General features: G+C 33.1%; 4 protein-coding genes across 6 annotated transcripts; 1 reads left to right on the plus strand and 3 right to left on the minus strand.

Moving 5' to 3' along the window:
- Positions 1-1,100: 1,100 nt before the first annotated feature.
- On the minus strand, positions 1,101-9,615 carry LOC125070508. The gene is made up of 7 exons (XM_047680403.1): positions 9,300-9,615; positions 6,611-6,787; positions 5,139-5,338; positions 3,994-4,173; positions 3,498-3,630; positions 1,938-3,134; positions 1,101-1,826 (listed from the first exon to the last, which is right to left on the minus strand). The coding sequence occupies exons 2-7, from the start codon at positions 6,756-6,758 to the stop codon at positions 1,438-1,440; spliced, it is 2,247 nt and encodes a 748-aa protein (XP_047536359.1). The 5' UTR covers positions 6,759-6,787; positions 9,300-9,615; the 3' UTR covers positions 1,101-1,437.
- A 432-nt stretch (positions 9,616-10,047) lies between these two features.
- Positions 10,048-11,799, plus strand: LOC125070395. 2 transcript variants are annotated; one of them, XM_047680249.1, is made up of 3 exons: positions 10,048-10,148; positions 11,356-11,465; positions 11,593-11,799. In XM_047680249.1, the coding sequence occupies exons 1-3, from the start codon at positions 10,086-10,088 to the stop codon at positions 11,744-11,746; spliced, it is 327 nt and encodes a 108-aa protein (XP_047536205.1). In that variant the 5' UTR covers positions 10,048-10,085; the 3' UTR covers positions 11,747-11,799. The 2 variants fall into 2 exon arrangements, with proteins under 2 accessions (XP_047536205.1, XP_047536206.1); XM_047680250.1 differs by lacking the exon at positions 10,048-10,148 and adding an exon at positions 11,172-11,271.
- Positions 11,800-11,841: 42 nt separating this feature from the next.
- LOC125070394 (calcium and integrin-binding protein 1-like) lies at positions 11,842-14,455 on the minus strand. Its single transcript, XM_047680247.1, has 5 exons — positions 14,321-14,455; positions 13,878-13,980; positions 12,898-13,045; positions 12,582-12,706; positions 11,842-12,221 (listed from the first exon to the last, which is right to left on the minus strand). Exons 1-5 carry the CDS (start codon positions 14,413-14,415, stop codon positions 12,111-12,113), a joined length of 582 nt encoding a protein of 193 aa, XP_047536203.1. The 5' UTR covers positions 14,416-14,455; the 3' UTR covers positions 11,842-12,110.
- A 448-nt stretch (positions 14,456-14,903) lies between these two features.
- Positions 14,904-23,910, minus strand: LOC125070456. 2 transcript variants are annotated; one of them, XM_047680341.1, is made up of 8 exons: positions 23,794-23,903; positions 22,661-23,358; positions 21,365-21,741; positions 20,484-20,639; positions 18,704-18,835; positions 17,913-18,474; positions 17,235-17,410; positions 14,904-16,789 (listed from the first exon to the last, which is right to left on the minus strand). In XM_047680341.1, exons 2-8 carry the CDS (start codon positions 23,225-23,227, stop codon positions 16,375-16,377), a joined length of 2,385 nt encoding a protein of 794 aa, XP_047536297.1. In that variant the 5' UTR covers positions 23,228-23,358; positions 23,794-23,903; the 3' UTR covers positions 14,904-16,374. The 2 variants fall into 2 exon arrangements, with proteins under 2 accessions (XP_047536297.1, XP_047536296.1); XM_047680340.1 differs by having other exon boundaries at positions 22,661-23,910.
- Positions 23,911-24,027: the final 117 nt, after the last annotated feature.

Genomic DNA, 24,027 nt, shown 5'->3' on the forward strand with positions numbered 1-24,027 from the left:
AAGACGCCGAATAATACAATCCCAAAATTCGACATACGAAAGCAAATTCAGCAACCAACAACTAACAAACCTATTCCAATCGGAGGAGTAAATACAAACAAACCTTCGATTTACATATTTCACGCGTTGCAAATAGCTCTCCTATATGAAGCACTACGAACAGGTCTCGGGTGCTATACCTTTATATACAATACAACACTATTCCGCTACTGATATCCACTTTAATTTTTCCTCCAAAAATTCCGATATTTTCCGACAAATGTCAAATAGGTTTTTTCAGTCAAGTTGTATAACTACTTAGGACTTGAAATGGCCATTTGGCCATTGAGCCGAAAGCTAATGGAAACAAAGACAAAAGAATAATTTTCATGCTGTAAAATTGAGAAAATGTACCCATTAAAGGTTAAAAGAATTAAATTCTGTATGAAAATCTTTCATACTAGTGTTCTGAATAATAAACATAAAATCATTTGAAAATTGGCTTTTGATTTTTATAATGGGTCTTTGTTACTTCTTGCAAGGACGTCTGTCACGACAAAATAGTCTATATAAAGATAATATTCATGTATGTACGATGTAATTGCAGTGTAAACAAAACGTATACATTCATATTCATACACCCACTTCTGTACTTAAACATCTTATTATTGATTTAAGTCATACCCTTATTAGTCAAAAACGATGAAATTGACAATATTAAATATATCAGAAATAAAAGCATAACTCATTTTAGCTATATCTATTCTAATATTGTAAAGCTGAAGAGTTTGATTGAACGCGCTAATAAAAATAGCACTCCGATTTGAGAAATATATAAAACATCAGCTACGACCCACAGTACAGTAAATTTGTTAGGAATGTCCTATATTATTGAAATTGACAAATAAATTTATTTATGTATGCAACTTATTAAAAAAAAAACATACTTTAACAATGTTAAAATGCATTAATATTAGGCATGACTTTAAATATATTTTTAATAATGGCATTAATAACAAAATGATATTGTATCATTTAAAATTTTATAGCATATTCAGGAACAGACATAAAAAATATATTCGTTATTGCCCATTCACATACAAAATAATGCAATATTTAAAATCTTAATATTATAGTTAAAGAAGGTTATTTAGGCCCTATATTTTAAATTTTGCTTAATTTTTACATAGCCCAAGGCAAGACACGATGACATAAGAAATAATTATAATCTTAAGCCATTTAGATAGTTTTAAAACAAGCCTCGTCTCCTACGTCCAGATCTGATAAATTAAATATTTTCGACATCGTTTCGTTAAATATATTTTCTTATGAATTTAAACAGACATAAATTTTGCGCATTTGTCCAATTCTATCGTTATTTCGTCTCTATAATAAAAATCTATCACAATTTCGCGCGTTACTGTCCAATATATATCTATCCTTATTTAACCTTAGGGTTCATATGTACGTCGGGCAATGTTCTAAGCTCGTCCCGCACGCATCGCACGCCCTGGCGTCTCTCTTATTGACTAACGTGCACGCGGGACACTCCCGCCCCCCCGAGGTCAGGGGCTCGATCTCGGGGCCTCTTTTGGACTTCCCGCACATTTCGCACGCGACTAAGGAGTTCTTGTTTAAATACGTGCACGTACCGCACTGCCACTTGTCTTTTTTCATCTCATTTTGGTTATCTTGTTGTCTCTCTCTCTCGTTACTCGCTCGGCTCGAAGATCGTTCGCGTTCACCGTTCTGATGCTTCGGGGGCGATCGACGTGTGAAATCAGGTTCGTCCAGTGAGACGACTAGTTGCGCCTTTAAATTGTAATTCGATTGGTGACCGCTGGATACTGAAAAAAACGTAAAGATATTTAAAAATCTTATCAACATAACGTTATGTTAATTAGATGTGATATATTTCTGATTGATATAAAATTAAGGAAAAGAAGAGATAATCTTACCTGCGGCACTCTTGGAACTATGACCTGATTTGTGTACGCCGTTTTCTGTCGGTTTTGATTTCATCTTGTCAACTTCCGCTGCCACCAGTCTCGTAGGCTTCTTTACTTTTTTAACTTCAGCTGTATTTGGCACCGAACCGTTAACATTATTCTGTTGCTTGATCACATCTTTTCTATCTTTTATATCCTTCTTAGTCAATAGTTTAACTTTATCAGGTGCCGTTTTTAGAGTAACTAGACCATCTGCTCTTGGATTACCGATGGGTTCTAAACTTTTCTTAGTTTTTTTCTCTTCAATTTGCTTCTTTGCTAATTGTCTTGCTCTTTTCTGCTCCTGTTCCAGTTTCAACCGCATCAAATTCTCATTAACCTTCGCCGTTCTATAAACCTCTTCGTCGTAAGATCTGTCGAGGTGTAAGGCTTGAAGACCATCTTCTAAATCAAGCGTCGTCGGTTGGTACTTCGATCTCCTTTCCTCTCGGTCTAACCTGTCAAGCGTTCTCGAATCCCTGTCCAATGATTGTGAAAATCCACTCCTACTATCCCCGTCCTGATTTTTACTTGATAGATTTCTGAAAACATAGTCCCAACTTTCGTATGTACCCATACCGTCTTCCTTTGCTTTACTTAAAGTCGGTTGTGTGTCTGAACGAGGCAAACTAGGTAATGAAACGTCACTAAAGCCAGACCTCGATGTACGCTTAGACCCTTCCGCATACTTGCTCTTTCTATGACTTCTTTCTTCTGGATGACGTTCAAATTTTCCATTTTCATACACAGATGGTGCTTCTAGTTCTATGAGTTGAGCTGTCGGTACAGTAGGATACCTATATTGAGGCATAGGATAGCCATTTACTGGTACAGTTGTTGCGTGCTTTATAGGTGCATAGACCGGTGTAGGAATCATGTACGGAGCTTGAACAGGGTAGTAGTAGGGCACGGCCCCATACGGGGTCATCATCGATACTGGATTACATTGAGGCACTGTGACTGGTATGTCGGGGTTCATATGAGGCATTGGATACATCATATGTGACGGTACCATTGTAGGTAACATATAGGGATTTATTATAGGTTGAACGGGCTCTTCCACGGGTTCAGAACAATTGCACTGCGACGTCACTGGATATTGAGATTCATTAGGTCTTCTATGCGAATCTGACACTGTCATTGGTATGTTTGAATAAATTTCACCATCTGTTGGCAAAACAATTTAGTAATAAATATACAACGACTTATTACGTACTGTTTAACATAAATCATTAAAAAAATTCTAAATCAGATTATTATTGAACACGCATCGCGTGTAATTACTCATACGCTGTTATTCCATTAATTTAAGGTAAATTAACGGCGGAAATTGAAAACTCAGCGACAAAATAATTTGTCAGACTTTTAGTACTCGTTTAACTGCTCCTTCGTCGTGCTAAAGCTCGCGGACTGGTCTGTTACCACCAGACGGGTGGTTAAAGAACTTTTATATTCGATGTTGTTAACAAAATTAGCCTGAGCCGGCTCTCTGGGAGGACGGCGGATGTGCGCGATAGGCGGGATACGCACCGTCCGCGTAGCCGGCCAGGCGCGCGGCGGCGGCGGCGGGCGCGGCCACGTGCGCGCTGCGCTCGCGCGCCACGTCCGCCCACGACACGCGCGCGCCGCTGCCCCACACGCTCTCCCAGATTTGTGACATAATCTGTAGGAATTTTTAAATATTTTCAAATGTGTCTTAAACATATTTTACTAACTTTTGTTAACCGATCTTTGTGCAATAAATATTATTCAGCCGTAAGTGTGTGTGTAAAACGTTAACAAAATAAAATTTAAGATAAAACCAAATAGTTCACATTTCACAGTAAGGTATCAAACGAAATAAGTCGGGTTAAACTGGTTCCGTCTACCCCCAATATTTAGCAATATTTACACGAATATAAATTAAAAGTTATTTACGATAAATTTCAATTAACATGTAAAAAAATATTAAACTATATTCAGCAGCCTTTTCCGTACCCTTACTATAGACGTCGTATATCTACTTATTTAAACACGTAGACGTCACCTGACACTCGCAGTGCGCGATGAGCGCGTCGCGCGACACGGCGGCGGCCATGTCGGGGCACACGGGCGCGCCGAGCGCCACGCGGCCCGCGCCCGCCGCGCGGTAGCCGAGCGCCGCCAGCATGCTCTCCGCGCCCGTCAGGTTCGCCTCCACCTCGTGCTTGTAGAACCCCGAGTACAGCTAGCCGGTATCACATTCACATTACAACTGGGTGCAAGTATTTTACTACACACGCATTGCACACGAACCTTATGATAAGTGGTCATAACCCAAATATCAAGTCTATTCCAATCGAAGAAGGAATAAATAAACCTTAGATCTACGAAATCCATGCGATTTTCTAATAGCTCAGCTATATTGTGCCCTACTAACAGATCTTGATTAATATATCTTTATTTATATTACAGCGCTACTCCACTTAACTACTCATATACACTTTATTTTGACTTTCAAAGTTCCGATAACTATTGAAAGTATATTATATGCAATTTTGGCTGTAAAGTACTACTGTTAACATAACAGACCAGTAGTGAAATAATGTCACGATATCACGTATAAATCAAACTGACAAAGTAGTAAGCGAGAACTTTAGTGATATCTTATTGCAACTATTTATATTTACAAATATTAAAACAATACTATTTAACGGATATATTGCGGCTAATCCTTTGAAGAGCTTCACCTATGAAACGAGAACGCCGCATTATCGCTAACGAGTTAAAAGGCTTATTTAAATCTCATAAATGTTAACTTCTGAAGAGAAAATTATAGACTCGCCAGATGTTTGTACCCGCCTAAGAAGACGGTATTTCAATTTTAATAAAAGCATATTTTTTCATTAATTTAGTGGCACAAGAGAAATAACGTCTTAGTTCCCAAGATTGACGCCGCATTGGCGATCATCTGAGGAATGGTTAATATTTCATACAGCGCCAATGTCTATGGGCGGTGGTGGTCCTTAGCCCGTCCACCTAAGAACTTAATAAAAACATATATAAAAGTTATCCGCATATGGACGACGAATAAAATTACTAACTACTTGAAAAGTGCGACATTCATAGGGGAACTAATTTCCTTGACCGATCGTATTCATCGAACTGTCAACGATCCCGCTATAAATAAAATAAAAAATAAAAGATACGTACTCGTATAACTCTATACTCCTTGCGCCAGGGTTGTGCGAGCAAATTTCCTGCATACCTAGCGATAGCGGCCCAGCCGATACCTGCTCGGTAGGCACTGAAATCGGGCAGCTCGTTAACCGTGCGCTGGAATACCTTCCCCGTTTCCGCTAAACCAAACTTGCATTCGTGAGGCACTAGAGTTAAGTATTCGAGGATGTATCCTGAAATGAAACATAACATAATTGTCTTTTTTTTTTAAAGAGCCATACTTACTATAGTTACGCTGATACAGCTGAAACGAAGTCAGGTATTTGGTAAACTGACGTAGTATAATACCTAACTATATTCTGTACCGCTGACAAGTATAGTTTAGTAGTTAAAACATGAAAGCGTAACAAATAAACCAACACATTTTCGAATTTATCATACTAGTTAGAGTGCGATTTTTTTTGTTGGTTTCCATAAGTACCGCTGTTGCGATCATATTTCTAGTGCATAACTTCTTAGTAATGCCATCTTGCTAATATATGAAAAAATACTTTTAATTATGGTAAAACATTTAATGTCCCACGTTTGGGGTTAAGACCTCCTTTCCCTTTTAGGTGAAGGTAAAATGAGATTTCCCTCAAGAACTATAACTTCACCGCCGAGCAAAACATAAGAGTAGAAACAAGCAATACATTATACAATACTAATCGCACGTCTCGACTTGGGGTGTAATAAGAATTTTAATTGCTTCCCGATCGCAGCGTAACATACTTAGTCCAATATAAACCATCATCCTCATCATCAGCTATTCATCGACATCGTCCCAACCCTATATGACAGTTACATACACGCGTACAGAAAATTTATGCACATCAAAAATCAGTGGTTCTTGTCTTGATTCGAAATTGCAATACACAATTAAGAGACACGCGTTCTAACCGGTGAGCCATCTCGGCGCTGTTAATTAACAATTATGAATGCGAAAGTTTCTATATATGGATACTGTTACTCATTCTCAACAATAAGACGAATTCTAATGAGCTTAGATTATAATCGTATGTCGAACGAATAAGACATATTTTACGAAGTTATACTTATTCAGGCGCGTTATGAAAAAAATATGAGTTATTTAGTATTTAATTTATCATTAAAAAAAATATTACGCTTGGATAGTTAGTCGTCCATTAACAACCGGTATTAATTAAAATGTATTATTTTTTAAAATTAATAATTATAAAACGGTACAAAGACTTTTAAAGGTAGAAATAAAAGTACAGATATACAAAACAGCATATACAGCATAAAATTTATAATCCACATTATATTTTAATAGTTAAAGGATTTGGTTATTTGTCCTTTATCATTTTCTGCATCCCTGACAACGGATATACAATATTTTATAGACTTTATGGTTTGATTAGTTAATGCTACAAAGCGTAACAATCAAACAAACTTTAATATATTCATAATATTCGTTAAAAAGTTAGGATATAAATAAGATCTACCTTCTAGCTTCTTCTTCTGTTGTAGTTTCTCAGGGCTATCATCGATCTCTAGATAACTGTAATGCGCGTCCTCAATGCGTCGCCACAAGGCCGGTAGACGCTCCCTTAACACCGTGTCCCCCATCCCCACGCACGAAGTCATAACCATCACAATATTGTAATGTTACCGAGTGGAAACTGAAAATACATTCGATATAACCAATTACTATTTATGTGGAAATCATTTATAACCCAGAAACTATTTATAAAACTACTTATAACGAAACTGTAACGTGGACGTTCGTTAAATATAATTAAAGTTTTAGCATTTGCTTTAGGGTTTCTTTGTATTTGTTAATGTTGATTACAAGATATTCAAATAAAAAGGTAAATATTTTCTAAGTAACGATCGTAAATGTCGGACGGGGCAAATGTTTCCTCTCCTGTGGAAGTAAAGATTTGGACTTGATGGCTATCGATGTCCATTCATGATACAAATTTCTCACGATGTTTTATCACCTCTGAATTTAAATGAACATCGAATAAACTCGGTGGTTCATGGCCGGATTTAACATTCGTAATCGTCTTCTGTAATCCACGTGTTCTTTCCGCTTTCGTCACGCATGACGATGAAAACGCTGGACAGATTTAAATGTAATCCATTGATGATAAGGAATATAAACATGATAAATATATTTCTAATGGATCAGAAAATCACGTGAACCAAGGTCGGAATAGACCTAAATAATAAAATTTATCGAAAAATATTTAACAATCATTTGATATCGGTATATTTCATTGTGATTATTAAATAAGAGAGTTCTTGTAGCCACACCTCTCAAAATCGTAACTGCACTATAATTGCAACTGAACAATGCTTTAAAAGTCTCTTAATTTGTTGTACATATTATATAACATTTATAAGAGCAACAATTTCAACTCTAAAAAATTCTTTATTCATGTACTTTAATAGCACTTATAAAATGTCGCTTTCTATATTACAATACTCAGAGTTTTTGTGAAAAATATATAAGTACATGTGGATGAATACTGTTAATTAAATTAAAAATAACCCATTGATAAATTTGTTATTTATATACACGAAAATACAACATATTTTGATAACTATAGAAACTATATATATGTATAAATCATTACCAATTTTTGATTGATTATTTACAGAGCTGCAAATCAAAGGTTAATTGGATGTCCAGAATCAAAACAGACTGCAAATAAACAATATATCCATAGAGGCAGAACCATGACAACATAGCCCATTATCAAACTGTCTGCAGTTTTGTATATAAATGAGGTGTGGTTGTTATCAAAGCTATCAGTCAATGAGTCATGTAGGAGTACAATGAACTTTTATATGATTCATCGCAATCAATTTAAAAGTTCAATCAATAATAAAAAATGGTTATCTTTGATTTTCATTTTTTACTACTGCAGTTACTGTTTCATTGTAGCTAGTACTGTTGACTGTGGTAAAAAAATATTTGGCATTAAGCCTATCTCTTTTAGTGTTGTTCAGTAATTAATAATAATTATATAAATTATTATTCTCTGGTCTATTTGTATTTAATCTGTTAATACCTTAATTGATCAGTATTGTTTATAAATTTAGTAGTTATATATGTATGTAAAACATAAGTGTTATATATATTTAGTGTAAATAATAAATAAATACAAAAGAATGAATGTCTTGATTATCTTTTAGACTATTAATTAAGTGTCATTATCATCATTCACTTATGATATTTTTCATTCACCTTTTGACTTAGGCGTATCTTCAATTTCTGTTCTGACACTTTTAAGTCTTTTCTTACCTTATAGTCATTGTAGTTATCTTATCCATACTTAGAGTATTCTCCTATTTAATATTCAAATGTCTTTAATTTAATATATGAATCACCTATAGAATTTTTATACATGCATACACCTGTTCCTAATTTCAATTTAATAAATAATATAAAATCTTCAGTTATGTCCTTACTCTAAGCCTTTAAGGATTTCCTCTATTACCTGGTGATTATATAGATTTACAGACAATAATATAAACAGAATCTTTATTGGTCTTTGCTTTAATGTATTTTTCTAAATGGGTTAACAACAACAAAAGAAACAATTTCATGTAATTGTTAAAAACAACAAAAGAACTACTTCAATTCACTTATAACAAAAAAAAAATATTACTATTAACTTAAGAGTGTTCTACTATAGAAGTGTTAAACTTAAGAATTTAGACAAAGCCCATTAAAATCTGGTTAAATTAATTTTAAAATTATTATAAACATTAATTCTTGGATTTTATATAAATGATAGTAAATATTAGTTACATTAGTTAATAGTCAATTGCTATCAGCAATATTTAATACTTTATCACAGTATCTACATTTTATCTAAAAAATACTTAATGTTCTTATAATGTAAGCAACAATTAAACAATTTATAAGTAGCATTGTTAATATTAAGCATATATGTTGGTCAAGCGCAATTATTTATGTATAGTTTTGTATATTTCTTTCGCGTAGTAAAAAGTAAATAAGGAAACATGCGCATTTGAGTTCGTGTAATTAAAAATAATAGTGAAGTTACACATGTGGTATGAACAGTGGAATAAATATCGAATACCTAGCAGGAAGTGGACTAGAACGATTAGTTTTAATGCTAATTACGCTTAAATGATAATGAAACCCGTATTACTCACCTTGTAGGAAGACATTCTTTGCTAGACGTCAAAATATATTTCAATGCACCGAATCTGCGAATGTAGAGCGGACAAAAATAGTACACCAAAAATAACAAAGAGGGTTTGATCTATATTCCTAATATAATCCAAATATCGTCATAAAATAATTCTTGTATTTCTAATTTGAACTAAGATACACATTACAGGATAGTCGTGGAATTTAATACCGATAAGAAAAAATGGTAAAACAAAATTGAGAGAATTTTGTTTTGACGTTTCTCTGTGTTAGACAGACGTAAAACGACAGCAAAAAGCAAATAGTATCAGACAGTTGCCAGCTAAAGAATAACTTTACCCCTGAAAATACGATTACATACTTTTCAGACACACTAATTTTTCGCGAATTTAAGATTATTTAAGATTTGGACCATATTGCGATATTGCGATAATCCAATGTCACTTGTTAATTTTTGATTTACCCTTCTGGTTGCAATTGACTATAGTAAAACATTAAATTATTGTACGTATTTATTTCATTTCATAGTGTATATTGTTGAATATATTTTGTTTATTTTATAAATAAATATTTTTCCAAAATCTAACTATTACTTTAGTGCCAAATTTCCAAATTTTTAAGTTTAAAAACATAAATTATATTTTTGTTTTACTATACTTTATAATATCAATTTTAAAAACAAATAGTAGGTACATTATTTTCTATTTGATTGAATTTTGACATTTATAATACATATTTCATCTTAAATTTATACATGAAAATTATATTAGAAATTTGAAAAGTCAAAAATGGTTAAATACAATTTATTTAAAGATATACTAAGACAAGAAGAAATAGAAAATTTTTTTGATGTAAGTATCGTGTCGTCGTCTCTATCTGTTTTCTATTGCAGTACTTGAAACACGTATATGGAGAATTGTTATGGTATGTATAACTGACATGATTGAAGAGCTGCCCCGTCTTAAACACAATACGCCCACGGGTGCATACCATGTTGTGGCGATATTCCCTACCTCCTTCCCTCAAAATATTGTTATGAGACCTGGGTCGCCTCACATATAGTCGAAAACTCGATCATCATCGGTGAGACGCAACCTAACGGGCGGCGCGGCGGCTGTACTTTTTGTAATCCCTGCACAGTGGATTAAGACGGGCCTGCTGAAGAGTTGTCTTACATACGTCCAAGACATAAATAAAATATAATTTTGTATTATTTTCACTATAGATTTTTATCTTGTTTTAATTACTCATAATACTATTATATTGATTATTATAACGGAGTTCATACTATATATATAGAGTATATTATACTAAATCAAATACAATAGAAATAGATAATCTTACTACTTTATTCAACAAAAGCTGTTGATTTTATATCAGAACTCTCTCCGGTAGTGTCGGGTTATGAGAGTGCACTAGTGTGTACTATATTATTTCAATGCATAGCTATATACTCTATTGGGAGAGGTCGCCGCGTCGTGACCGAAACTTGCCTGGACATTATCATCATTTATTTTAGCGTTCGAAATGAATGCCTAACCTTTTGAATTTCTGTTTACAATGAACCGTAATTGACATGTTTTTGTCGTAAATCAAATCAAACATGAAGACGAGCGTCACTCACTCGTATTTATTGGTATGAGTGAGAGAAGCCCGTCGGTAAAAAAAAACTTAAAGTTCGCAAAAAAATAGATGATATTTGTTCAGTATATTTTATTAAAAAATAATTAATTTAACGTTAAGAGACGCGCCTTTGTGAGTGAATAGATCTATAAAACCAATTGAAGATTTATAAAAATATACAAAATATGATATAATTATATAATTGATATAATATGGCAACATTACATTACGTCAAGTAATAAGAATTAACAGTTAAAGCGCCAAATACAAAATTCTCAGTTTTTACTCTAATAAATGGATATTTATTTTGTAGACAATGCTAGACAACACGAAATCGAAACATTTTATGAAGTATGTGGTACATTATTTTATATTATTGTATGAAACTTATAAACCGATCTCGGCCTATTCATTACAATTGGTATCGATTTTCAGGCTTGTCAACGACACAGGGACTACTATAGAGGTTATCCAAAAGCTCATCATCCCTTGCTATACTTTAAAGACCCGGAATACATGTGGCAATGTCCGCCAGAGATGTCGCCGTAATAAGAACTATTTTTACTTAAAACATTTTCTAAATTGATTTTCATTATCATTGTGCATATAATTTCAAAATTTTTCATTTAATTCATATAATGCTTATAAGCTTTATCTTTTTTTTAATTCCAGAACATATTTATCGTTCCCGATGTACCATGTGAAGTATAAGCAACCAGTTGTGCTACCAGGCAACACTGGAAGAACCAGTGGTTTCCCCGCGTTGCCGAACCGCACACTTGCTGGACGCTTTAACAAAGCGGCCTGTAAAGCCTTTGTTAGATGACCAGTATACATTTTCTAGCGATATTTTGTATAATGTCTATTTTGTAATTAAATTACCCATTTAACATAAATATGTATGTTGTTTTATTAAATTCACATATATAACCGCATATATAGTAAACACTGTGAGCGTTATCTGTTGTATGATAATAAAAATAAAACGAGCACTTATAATACACTCAAGTGATATATATTATACCTGATTAGAATCAAAATTAAGTATTCTGATAAACAAGAATCCAATTAATGAAGACAATTCTGGCGAATGCTTGATATCTTTTTGTTAATACAAACTATGATATTCTGTACTTCTTATTTCAGTGATATAATTTGTTTTTGATACATTAACTACTATTTTCAAGACCTTACAACCTGAAATAAAACGATGACGAAAATTCAGGTAATCTTAAGAGAATTAGCTTGAATTCGTTTAGACCGATACTACCGCTTCTGTCTAGATTAATTTCTTCTAATATCTGAAAATTAAATTAAATTTGAATGATTCAACAAATATATGATTTTATTGTTGGAAGATGACTTTGAATTTGATAAAGTTGCCAACGATCTGAAGTGAAACTTATGAAATGGCGATTCAATAATTGATAGTTAGACGAGAATTTTAAAGACCTCTCCCTTTTAGACACGTTTCGTTACGTGAGATAAGTAGTAGAGAAAAAGATAATAATATTTAAGAAGTTTCACTTCTATCCCGTTCGTTTTTAACTACTTTTTACGTGACGTTTTTTTATCTATTAAAAATATCCAAACCTATGTTTTTAATATAATGATCATTTAGTTATATACTATACTTACTTTAAAAAACAAAACACACTTACCACTTTAGCTATTTTTAATTTAGACTCTGTGTCTAGATAGTTTGCACGGTTATGAGGATCCCGTGTCAAACGGTCCAAAATATTGCATATGTCTTGTACTGATATTTGATTATCTTCATCAATATCTGTAATCGTCATCGGATCATTAAAGACACATTTGATACTAAGACCATAATTAATAAAAGAATAGTAATAGGCAACGTGAGGATGGTGAGATACTAACATATATCTCTCAAGCCACCTATGTATGCACTTATATTTAATCTTTGCTGCACAGGTTTAACTGTTAAGTTATTATATTTAAAAGCACATTTACCAAATACTTTAAAAGCCCAAGCAGCTTTGACTTCTGTCGGACAATCGGAACTCATAGCAGAGCAGAGATCAAGTAAATCCTCAAACGAAAAGCAATCGTCATTCTCAGAAGAAAACACTCGAAACAGACGATCTTGAAACGGATTATTCTGTAACAAATTCAATTCAATTACTTAAGCTTTTATTAGTCTATTTTACTAAATAAGATTTTGAGATGATAATATTACAAGGTGCAATACGTATCCTCCTTTTTTATTCTGTGGGAGAAATTCGCAGCTATTTTCTTGGGATCGATCGATATATGTATTTGTAGTGTCTTACGCATTTGTTTATGTTGTTTATTTATTACATAAGCATTTTTGAAAGGTACTTCCAATATACATGTGTTTAACTGAATATGAAAAACTTAGACTTAGTAACATTTACTGATATTTATAATAGTCAATTAAAAATATACACATATTTTATATTTATAAGTTTTATTGGTAAATACAAATAAAATACTCATATTAATAAAGTTTGTTTAAAGCTAGTTTATTTCTAAAAGCACAATGTGGATCGTGAAATATCTCGAAGCCAGGTATTGATTTCAATATTTCATTGTATTTCGCACATATACGGTTAATAGGAGATTCCTTTTCAAGATAAGTCTTCGCGAAAGAATATGAATTATTTTCGATAGACCTACTATATGTACATATAAGAACGGGGATATCTACGTGGAACTGATATATTGATATGCGATTTGGAAGGGCGCTGTCTTTTAATATATTATTTATTATTTTTTGTAGGAAACAAAAATCAAGAATGATATCAAAGATCAAAGAAGGATGTCTATGAGAAATACCACTGCCATGAAAGGCAAGATGTGGAGTCAAGGCATGCTGAACACTAATATAGAAAATAATTTAAGTGGAAAAGCAATTTTGTGTAATCTTTTTAGAAGAAAATATACGTACAGCACGTATAAGTAAGTCTCACCTTTAAAACACCGAACTTATTAATAATATCCTCCTTTTTTATTCTGTGGGAAAAATTCGCAGCTATTTTCTCGGGATCGATCGAATAGAACTTTTTCATTAAACTGAAATATAAATTATAAATAATAACGTAGTCTTTTTAATTATATTTCACAATTTAAAATGTATTCCTGTAAAATATAGAAAACATTGCAAAAATATTTATAAGAACGCAAAATGCAAATTCAGTGTTTAGATGTTTTTTTACATATAACGGGACAACTCAGTTTAGTTCTTTTTAGTTGCGTCCATGTTTACCATAAAAACCACGATAATATCCCACATTATGCAAAAATATATGTTATATATCAAAGATAATGTAATATTATTGCTAATAAATATATGTACGAATAACCAATGATTCGCGTACCACCAGTTAACCACTGTCAAACGAAATGAACTTACTGTAAAATTTCTCCTTTAGTCAGATAGGTCAAAGATGCATAGTCTTCTAAAATATTTTCGGTTAGACCAGCGTATTTCGTTTCACATAAACCCATTTTATAGAAACCTTATTAGTAGTGCTCACAACAGCAAACAAATTAGCGTCTATTAGTCCATATCTTATCGTGATCACTTTGATAAGAAATTTCAAATGAAATATTTTTATGTAAAGTTCCTAATGTGTTTATTTATAAAGCGAGGCTTTATATAAAGTATTTACTAAGTACCTATGCGTGTTGTTTATATGAACAAACCAAAAGATAAAAAATTATATTAGAGAGTCGAGAGGGCCCATTGGTTAGAGCACTTGTGTTCATGTGCTTCATTTGGTAATTATTCTCCTGTTCGGCTGTGAAAAACAACATCCCGAGGAAACCTACTTGTATCGGACGAAATTCTGTCAAATGACCGTCTCATTTACAGAATTTCCATTACAAATTATGAGCTTTTGATCAAGATTATACATAATGTTATTCTAAATGATGTTTATTCTAAAAGGCTTCGTGAGAGTGATGTAAGTTAATAATTAAAACAAAAAAAAAAATTCGGAGAAAATAATTTATTTCTTACAATTAGACCTGAGATCAAACTCAGAAACAGTAACATTTACAAAGTTACTTAGTCGAGTCCATACTTAATATTTTCTACTTTTCAGTTCGCACAACACTATCTATATATTATTATTTATAATGTACTTAGACTTATAGAAAACAAATCGTTTATATTAACTAAAGTGTTTATACAGCCAGCGTATAAGGAGGATAAGGATTTATGTACTAAAAAATAAGTTCTAATAGGAGTATGAGGACAAAATTAAAGTTTAAAACTCGTACAGATGACAGTTTTCACAATATCCACTCAGTATTATAAGTTTTGTTCAATAAAATTGGTTTTAGTTTTAATATAAAAAACATTAACGCACATGTGTTTGTATATAGCTACCAATATATATAAAGAGATAGATCACCACAAGTATGAAATTGTACGCAAACCAAACGTGCCATTATTTTTGCACTATAAATACAACAACTACGTCAAACACCTGTTTCCTTTTTTTTATATTCTATTTCTATTCCAGCTAGCTTTACTGAGAGTAAGAATACTAATTACCGACGATCTTAAATTGCTCAGCCAACTTTTGAAGAACTTTTACAGTTCAAAGTGGTGCTATAGTTTTTTACATTAAGAACTCACATATTACTGCAAAGCAGTCGACAACGGAAAGTAGCAACGTAATAATATTGCACAACATTAACTCTGAAAATATTTGTGCTATGAGAAATTAAATTTAATTCAATTTGTTGGTATATTCAATTCACAATTGTAATTGTTTCAAAATATAAATGAAACTTACACTTAAGTCCATCGAAGTACTACAGATCAATAAGAATATAGTTTGTTAATCTTTAATGTTAATTCACATTTAAGTACTAACTACACATTGACTACAGTTCACACTTATAACTATGTCCGACATATATGCCATAAACAATATATACAACATGTCATAATCACTCAAAAGCTAGCTAATGATATTAAATAACATACAGAGAGACAATTATACTGTTTAAAAATAGCCATATATAACGATATTAGTCTATGCTGGGTTTAAATCTGTTAAAAGTTTCAATGATCTGTTAAACTGAAATGACTCGATGCTGCTTTATTTTAGTTTTTTGCAGTTTCCAAATAATTTGACTGAATGAAGTTCAATAACGTAGAATTCAGTTAGTCGTCGGTCATATAAAAATGACTTTGGGTGAGAAGACATAGATGGCTTTAACATAAGTCAGCTAGGTATAAAATTCACCCTCATAATTCATGCTAAATAACAACATAAAGTTATAATTATTTCAAAAGGAAGTACATATGAGTTTTGTAAATTACTGTTTAAGTTAAGCTTTTTTAGAAACATAAAATGCTCGTCACAAATTATAGAAGCTGTGAGTTTTAAACTTATTTCTTTTTTAAAATAAATAATAGTCAATAAAAATCAAACGCACAGATTAAACACTTCATCGTTTAGGAAAGTCTACATTGTCAAAACTGATTTGCCTGCGGGCTCTCATTTTCGCCGCTTCTTCAAACGAAGGCATAGAGTTTGATTTGTAAACTCCTGCTTTTTCTAACGTGCTAAAGCCACTGCTGCTATTCGAGTTGGTATCGATATTAACTAATTTGTCTTGCAGTACATTCTTGGTACCACTTCTCGGCTGTTCCTGTTTCAACGAGCTCTCATTGCATGTGTTCTCTTTGATTTGGGATGTGAAAGTCGACGTGACTTGCTTTGATTTTATTAGTTGGTAGGCGCTTGCGGATATGTACCCGGATATCTTGTTGCTTTCGTTTGCGAGTTTGATCTGCTCGTCTTGAAAGCATTCTTCGACTGTACGGCCTTGGATGATCGGGAATACGTATTGACGAGCAAGTCTGAAATAATATATTTTTTTTATTACAAAAATATAATCATCATTCAGGTATTTCTGGCTAGAAGAATAACGTGGATATCATTTATTATCATAAAATATTAAAATAATAGTGAGGTATATTATTATTTTTTATGATGGAGGTAGGCGGTTAGGCAAATGACACCTGACGGTGAATATATCACCGCCCCTAGTCATTGCCGCTGTAAGAATTATTAACTATTTTACATCGTCAACGCCAATGCACCACCTCTCAGACTCTATCAAACAGAACAATGTATCGTGGTGATTTATATTTTTCAACAGAGTGTACTTCCAATATGTTTAAATCATATGAATATGTTGAAATTACACTGTAGTAAATAAACTAGCATAATCTTCTTAAATACAAGTCATCGAATCGTTCCTAAAACAAATGTTAATTGAAAAAGAATACTAAGAGTAATGACTTGAACATGGTGTCGGACGTGGACAGCGTGGGCGCGGCCAGCTTGGCGGCGTGCGGCGCCAGCGCCAGCAGGCGGCGCGTGAGGCGCGCCAGCGACGACGCCTTCTCGCGGAAGCCCGCCGACGACATGCGCCAGCCGTGCAGCCGCAGCGCCTCCGTCACCGCCCACAGCAGCTTCTGCAACGGTCGCCAGTGTGGCCGTTAGTGCTATCCCATGATTCTGACATCGACAGATGTCGGTGTCGATGGGCGACGGGGTGACGAAATCCAATATCGATGAAACTAACGACTGTCGGTTGGCGCTTTGATACGTGATGGATTTGAATGTACGTGCTATAACTACGTTAACGTATAACATTTTTCTTTAATTTTAAGCAGTTATATGTGTAGGTACGATTAAGAATAAAGATTATTCTTGTTCCTACTAAAATATATATACGACCGTAGCTATAGCTATAGTCCATCGAGCATGATTAAACATTCGTCCTGTCTTAGTTAAAGGGAAAGAGATGAAACGAATCGAATTCGCTTCATCTCTTTTTTACAGATGATATGACGCAACAACTTTTAAATGTCCCACGGCTGTGCAGACGACTAAGAAATAAGTCAAAAATGGTACTTTGCAATAAAAACAATACTGGACTATTACTATAAATGACTAAGAAACTATTGAATTTACCTTCTTATGTGTCTCATTCAGTTCGGCCATACTCTTCGTGGCTGACATTTCCGAAGCTCGACGATTAAATGTTAATGAATGTGTAGGGTTAATCGTATCTCCTCCAAAAGACAAACTCTTTGCTATTTTACTCCTATTGGTTTCTGGTATATCGTCCAAGGAGTCCCGTTTCCTCTTCAAGAAGTGATCACTTGAGGTACCGTCCAAGCTTTTGGTTTCAGCTTGTCTGACGGGTGATCCGAATAATGCTCTTTTAGACTTCATTGCCTGGTGAGGAACTGATGAACATGTTGCTGGTATAGTTTTCTTATTCTCTGGACTAATAAACAGAGCTCTCTTAGAGGTTTCTCGTGAGGGTTGGCTCTTTATTAAGGAGTCGGAGTCCATCAACAATCGGCGCATAGCTTTCTTTCGACTCGACCCTCCGCTCTTTGTCTTAGGTGTTTTTGCTGGAGTCTTTTTACCTGGAGTTTTACCGGCTGGTGTCTTCTTACCGGGAGTTCGTCTAGTTCGAGGACTTTTTCTTTCTGCTGAGTTTATCAGCTTTCGATGGGGGAAGAAGCTAAAAAAGATAATTTATATTATATTAATGTGATTAGAGAAAAGATAATATTAGAGAAGTAAAATAAAAATTTTTTAATCATGCCATAACTAAATAATATGTTTATTTAAATTAATTCTCTAGGAAAAAATTTGCTTGTACAAAATACAATATAAACATGAATATTAGAAGCGATTATTGTATTACATTATAAGTTAAGTTTAGATTAAGTTAAGTATTCAAAACCTACTTTTTATCGATGAGCACCATCTTGGATGTAGAAGACTGTGCCTTCTCGTTGATAGTGGCCGCGCTACAGAAGGCTTGGCGACGACGCGCCAAGTGAGACAGTCGACGACCCGGCGACTTCACTTGAGCCATCCTACACAGATCAGTAAATAAGTTAGTCACAATATTTTCATAATTTAAAAATATGATGTTCTATAACTTAACTATTACAGGTAGTCAATATCGTGTCTGGGTGTCTGCAGATAAAAATAAGATCTACAAATTTTATTCACAATTTTTTCCCTGATATCTTTTATGTCTCAAAAATACACAATAGATAGATAAATATCCGATACTACCTTTACCCGACTTGATATAAAGGCATACCTGCGACCAGGCCCGGCTTTGAATGGGTGAAACGTATTGACTTGCGCTTAGCAAGAGAATGTTTAATAGGTATATTTATTTTATAACGTGTATTTTTTATGACTTAGGTGGCAAACGAGCTGGAGGTTCGCCTGATGGAAAGTAATTTACACTGCCCATGGACATCTGCACCACTGGGTTTACTGGTGCGTTGCCGGCTTTTAAGAAGTGTGTAGGCTCTTTTCTTGGAGGTTCCCAAGACGCATCGGTTCGGAAAAACTTCCAGCGAAGACTGGTTCCACAGAGTGGTTGTGCGAGGCAGAAGATGCCTTAAAAATCGCACAGTTGTGAAGTTTCGTATAATGACGCGATTTCTGAATATTCACCGTAAAAATTGGGGATAGAAAATGCAGAGTTATTCAACATGTCTATGCAAAGCCAAAGGATAAAAGAAGCCATATAAGCGTACAAAATAGTTTTTTTTCACAAAACACCGTCATAGCTTAACCATGTATACAAAATATTTACAAAGTATATATCCAAACCTTTCTCGCTCAATTATTGCTCTTTATATCAGAAAATTCTACCATATAAAAATCCGTCGAGTGGTTGAGAAAAAGATTGCAGTGATACAAACAAAGCCTTTATTTTGTTTATACTATTTACTAACGACCCACCCCGGCTTCGCACGGATGCTGAAACTAAATATACTACAGAATATCGTTATATAAAACAACGTTCACAGTTTTTGTCATTAGACAATACAAACCGCTATGTCCCTGCATTTTAAATCTGTAATATCTTCGAAAATGTCCATCTAAATTACGTGCTGTTAATTGCCGTGTTGATCTATATTAAATGCACAATGTATTTAAGGTATGTATTTAATTAGATAAAGACTAATGATGTATCGCTTAACAACACTTTGTAAATATTTCTCGTAAAAAGTAAAGAATAAAAAATTATTTTTGTGGGTTATGTCTTAGAGATACGCATATACCATCCCGGACTTTTTTGAAGACGTTTTCAAGGTGTACAATAAATACTGTACTACATTATTTTGATCTATCTCAAAGGGTTCAGCTAGCGTTTGCAATGTATGCCTAAAAAAATGTGTTTATTTACGACATCACATTAGAAGCCTCAAAAAAACGACATCAAGATCCGATGCGTAGTTTTAAAGATTTAAGCATACACAGGGACAGACAGCGGAAAGCGACATTGTTCAATACTATTTAGAGGTAGCCTATAATTATGTGAAGGTTACATAATAATTGAAAACTATGATTGAAGCATCTACTTGAAAGGAATTTATTATTTTGGAACATTACAAGAGAAAATGTGCTACAGAACGACTATTCCTTTGAAAATTTGTAAATGTTTTTAAGTATTGAAAAAGTGACATTTAATGTGTATGAATAATACAAGATTCTTACTTGAGTCTCATTGCTTTTCGTTTGCTTGCACTGCTTGGTGACTGGAGACCACCAGAGTAAATGTTCACACTGGTGTCTGTTTCAGCACCAATGAATCTCTCGCCATAACGTTGCATCAGCTGTTCAATCTTCTCCGAATACGAAGTGATATTATAACTGTAAAGTGAGAAACAATTTTATATTCAGAATTCACATAGATAAAGGACAATTAATAGTATTGTTATTTAACCAATAAATGATGAGATTATTTTTGTCCCCAATTTCCATATTTATCAACTATATTAAACATCATAAAATACCTTATAAAACTTATCATAGTAGATTATTTTCCATTTTTAAATATGTTTTTTATTTTATGGAACGAAAGCAATTTTGTGGTTAGATAAGATATGAGTATAATATCGGTATAATGATGTTGAATAGGTATTTATTTTTATCCCATAAAAGTCCATACATATCCAAAATCATATTAAACTAATATAAAGTAACAAAAAGTCTTATAACAACCTGTTTGAATGAAGTTTTATATATATTTTTAATATGTATTTTTAAAGATTTATAGTAGCAATTTGTATGGTATTGAAAACATTTTATTTTCATTATAATCATTACAGTTTAATATCAATCAAAATTTTCATTCAACTTCACTAACAATTGAGTTCAAAAAATTTACAAATGAAATAAATTATAAGCTACAAATAACATTTTACAGTTACCTTTTTTGATAATTTATAATAAGTTAAGTATTACACAAGCTATTCTGTTTTTTTTGGAGTTACTTAAATTAACACAAACTCTCATATCCAAGAATTGTAAAATATGTATAGATAAATAAATCAATAATAAAAAGAATATCAAACTATATAGCAAAAACAACTCACTAGACATCGTAGTATTTGCATTTTAATACATCCGGCCAAGCTGACTCTAAAGCTTCACTTCCCGAACACAATTTTAATTCAATACTCTTATCATTTGCACTGGTGTTAGCATCAAATTCTGATTTATCATTTCTCTCTTTACACTTTTCAACCGCCACACCAACTGCTGTTTCTTGGAGATCATCTATACTACTGGTCCCTGGGGGTATTTTTATGAATGAAACCTTTTTTGTTGGTGTCATTGTGTTAGCTTCTACATTTAAATTTTCTCCTTCATTAAAAGCTGGGAGGAAACAGTAGTATTTCTTAAGCATCTGTGTTACATCAGTTCTTAGGGTTGTGACGGATGGTGGTGGCAATATTCCCTTCAGTGTTTCCTGATAACAAATTTAAAAATAAATTTTTATCCCATAAATGTTTCTTAACATTGCTCTGCTTGTGGTGAAAATTTGTACACAGATTATTAAAATCTGTGGGTAGTGACAAACAATCAAAACCTCTTAGTTGTATTGAAGAGACAGAGACAGACATAGCCACAGAGATTTTATCAATTTCAATGAATATTTTCTGAAATTATGTTTATATTTATTTACTCTGTTCCAACCACAAGAGGAAAAACCAAATTAACAACATTTGACAGCAAATTGACATGATACCATTGGTCGAGAGCTTGATAAATCTGTAAAATTCACTATTGATTTGTGAAAAAAAATAGCATTTTTAATGTCAACGAAACTGTTATCGATATTTTCAAAGTATAATTGAATAGTTAAATGTGAAAGTGTTGTATTATAAATAAATATATATTAATCATAAACTCTTAGTAGTGCACAATATAGCTGAGTTATCAGCAAATTACATGTACTACCTAAATCTAAGGTCTGTTTATCTTTATTTCTACATCCATTGGAATAGGCTATAGGAATATAAACATACCAACTCTATTCAGAATTTATGTTAACAAAAAATTAAAAAGCAAAAAAAGCATTTTGTTTCTGGCATAAATGTATTTTTATTCATACACATATCAGATATAATTTAAATCACTTCTAATAATTGTTTGTTGGTAACAAAAAAGATGCAGAGCAATTTCTACCAGGAATGCCCAACAGAAGTTAAAATGGAAAGTATCTGATGAGCTATGTATATTAGTCTAGCAGTTTCTTAAGTGGCCTATTATATTTTTATAGAAGATGTATTTAAAATTTGGTTTCATTCATGACCTTTGTTAAATGAATTATAATATTCTGGATTCAAAAATTAAAGCCAAACAAGGAGAATTTAATTATATCTCACCTCTATTTTTCTAACTTTTCTCTTGTCATATGTTTCGTAATCTTTTAGAAAATCCCAAAATGGTACTTGTTGTGGACTTGGTTCAATGTCGTCTTCATCAGAAAACATGTCAGGTGAACGCATTCCACTATCATATGATGCATCAAGGGAGGAGTAACTCTGGTCCAAATTCCATTTTGAATTTCCATCTATCTGCAATTGTTCCTTTTTTGAATTTTCTTCTTCTTCTTGTAAACTGGCACTACTTGATGTAAGCTTATCAGTATTTATTGATTCAAAAGTATTTTTATCGTCACTGTCACTTGCGGTGTCCGATTTTTTGCTATTATTACACAAAATCTCATTATTTCCAATAGATTCTGGACAATGCTCGTCACTTAAATTTAACACACTTCGGGCAGTACTTAGAGCTGTAATTGGATCCACGATAGGTTTCAATTTCTGGACGTGCTTTAAAATAGTACCATTAAAAGAAAGCTCACTAATTGGCAATTTGAAAACACTCTCTGTACTTTTCACATCACGAAACATGGGTACACTGTCTACCGCATTGTTACTATTTTCCATAGTTGAGGTTATGAATACAGACTTGAATCCTTCCGATCTTGACTCCTCAGAGGTTACAGGGACGTCTGATATTACTTCAGACTTATCGTTGAGACAATGATTCGTGGCTGAAGACGTTTCCGACAGCGATGCTGCGGGTGAAGTAAAAGGTGAATCAACTTTTACCAATTCTAGATCTATAATTTTACCAGCATTATCAAGAACTGAGTGTAATGAACTGCATCGTGGTTTACTCGATTCTCTGTGTTTATCTATGTTAGAATGAATAACAGTAGACAGGTCGATGTTACCGCCACTGTTAGAATTTGAACTCTCACAATTACTTGACGGATCACTTATTTCGTGACGATTATCGTCAAAATTATTAATAACGTTAAAACTTCTCATGTAACGTTCGTATAATGAAAAACTATCGCTCATTGAAGGGCAATTTGAATCTTCGAAGGATTCCATTACCACCACTAGGCAAAACTACATTTTTTTATTACTTGACTAAATTCATTGTTGAATTTATCTAAAACTATTAAATATAACTAAAGAACAACGATGTTAAATTATAAACTAACGTATAGATTACGGAATACTAAAAAAATATAGCTAAAAAGCGCGCACAAGTCAATGCGGCGACATAATTGTTTTAATTGTGTTGTAATCACAAATCACAATTTATTCTCCTCCATCCCACGATCTACAATTCAAGCACAGACTAAAATAAAGTAATAAGTAAAATGGTATCAAGCTACTATGATACAGATATTAAAAAGTTGTAAGGCAATTGGCACTATCAACAAAAAATATTA

The sequence above is a fragment of the Vanessa atalanta genome, chromosome 17 (assembly GCF_905147765.1).
Source record: "Vanessa atalanta chromosome 17, ilVanAtal1.2, whole genome shotgun sequence".
In the NCBI taxonomy this organism is placed as follows: Eukaryota; Metazoa; Arthropoda; class Insecta; order Lepidoptera; family Nymphalidae; genus Vanessa; species Vanessa atalanta.

Excerpts from the sequence above, each read along its gene's own strand:
- LOC125070394 (XM_047680247.1), bottom strand. The coding sequence starts at position 14,415 with ATGGGTTTATGTGAAACGAAATACGCTGGTCTAACCGAAAATATTTTA. Across the intron at positions 13,981-14,320 it reads ACTAAAGGAGAAATTTTACA|TTTAATGAAAAAGTTCTATT; the intron begins GTAAGTTCATTT and ends TTTATATTTCAG. Across the intron at positions 13,046-13,877 it reads ATAAGTTCGGTGTTTTAAAG|AATAATCCGTTTCAAGATCG; the intron begins GTGAGACTTACT and ends AATTTGTTACAG.
- LOC125070456 (XM_047680340.1), bottom strand. The coding sequence starts at position 23,680 with ATGGAATCCTTCGAAGATTCAAATTGCCCTTCAATGAGCGATAGTTTT. Across the intron at positions 21,742-22,660 it reads GAAAAGTTAGAAAAATAGAG|GAAACACTGAAGGGAATATT; the intron begins GTGAGATATAAT and ends ATTTGTTATCAG. Across the intron at positions 18,475-18,703 it reads ATGGTGCTCATCGATAAAAA|CTTCTTCCCCCATCGAAAGC; the intron begins GTAGGTTTTGAA and ends TATCTTTTTTAG.
- LOC125070395 (XM_047680249.1), top strand. The coding sequence starts at position 10,086 with ATGGTTAAATACAATTTATTTAAAGATATACTAAGACAAGAAGAAATA. Across the intron at positions 10,149-11,355 it reads AAATAGAAAATTTTTTTGAT|GCTTGTCAACGACACAGGGA; the intron begins GTAAGTATCGTG and ends ATCGATTTTCAG. Across the intron at positions 11,466-11,592 it reads TGTCCGCCAGAGATGTCGCC|AACATATTTATCGTTCCCGA; the intron begins GTAATAAGAACT and ends TTTTAATTCCAG.
- LOC125070508 (XM_047680403.1), bottom strand. The coding sequence starts at position 6,758 with ATGGTTATGACTTCGTGCGTGGGGATGGGGGACACGGTGTTAAGGGAG. Across the intron at positions 4,174-5,138 it reads AGGAGTATAGAGTTATACGA|CTGTACTCGGGGTTCTACAA; the intron begins GTACGTATCTTT and ends GATACCGGCTAG. Across the intron at positions 3,631-3,993 it reads TCGCGCACTGCGAGTGTCAG|ATTATGTCACAAATCTGGGA; the intron begins GTGACGTCTACG and ends AAATTCCTACAG.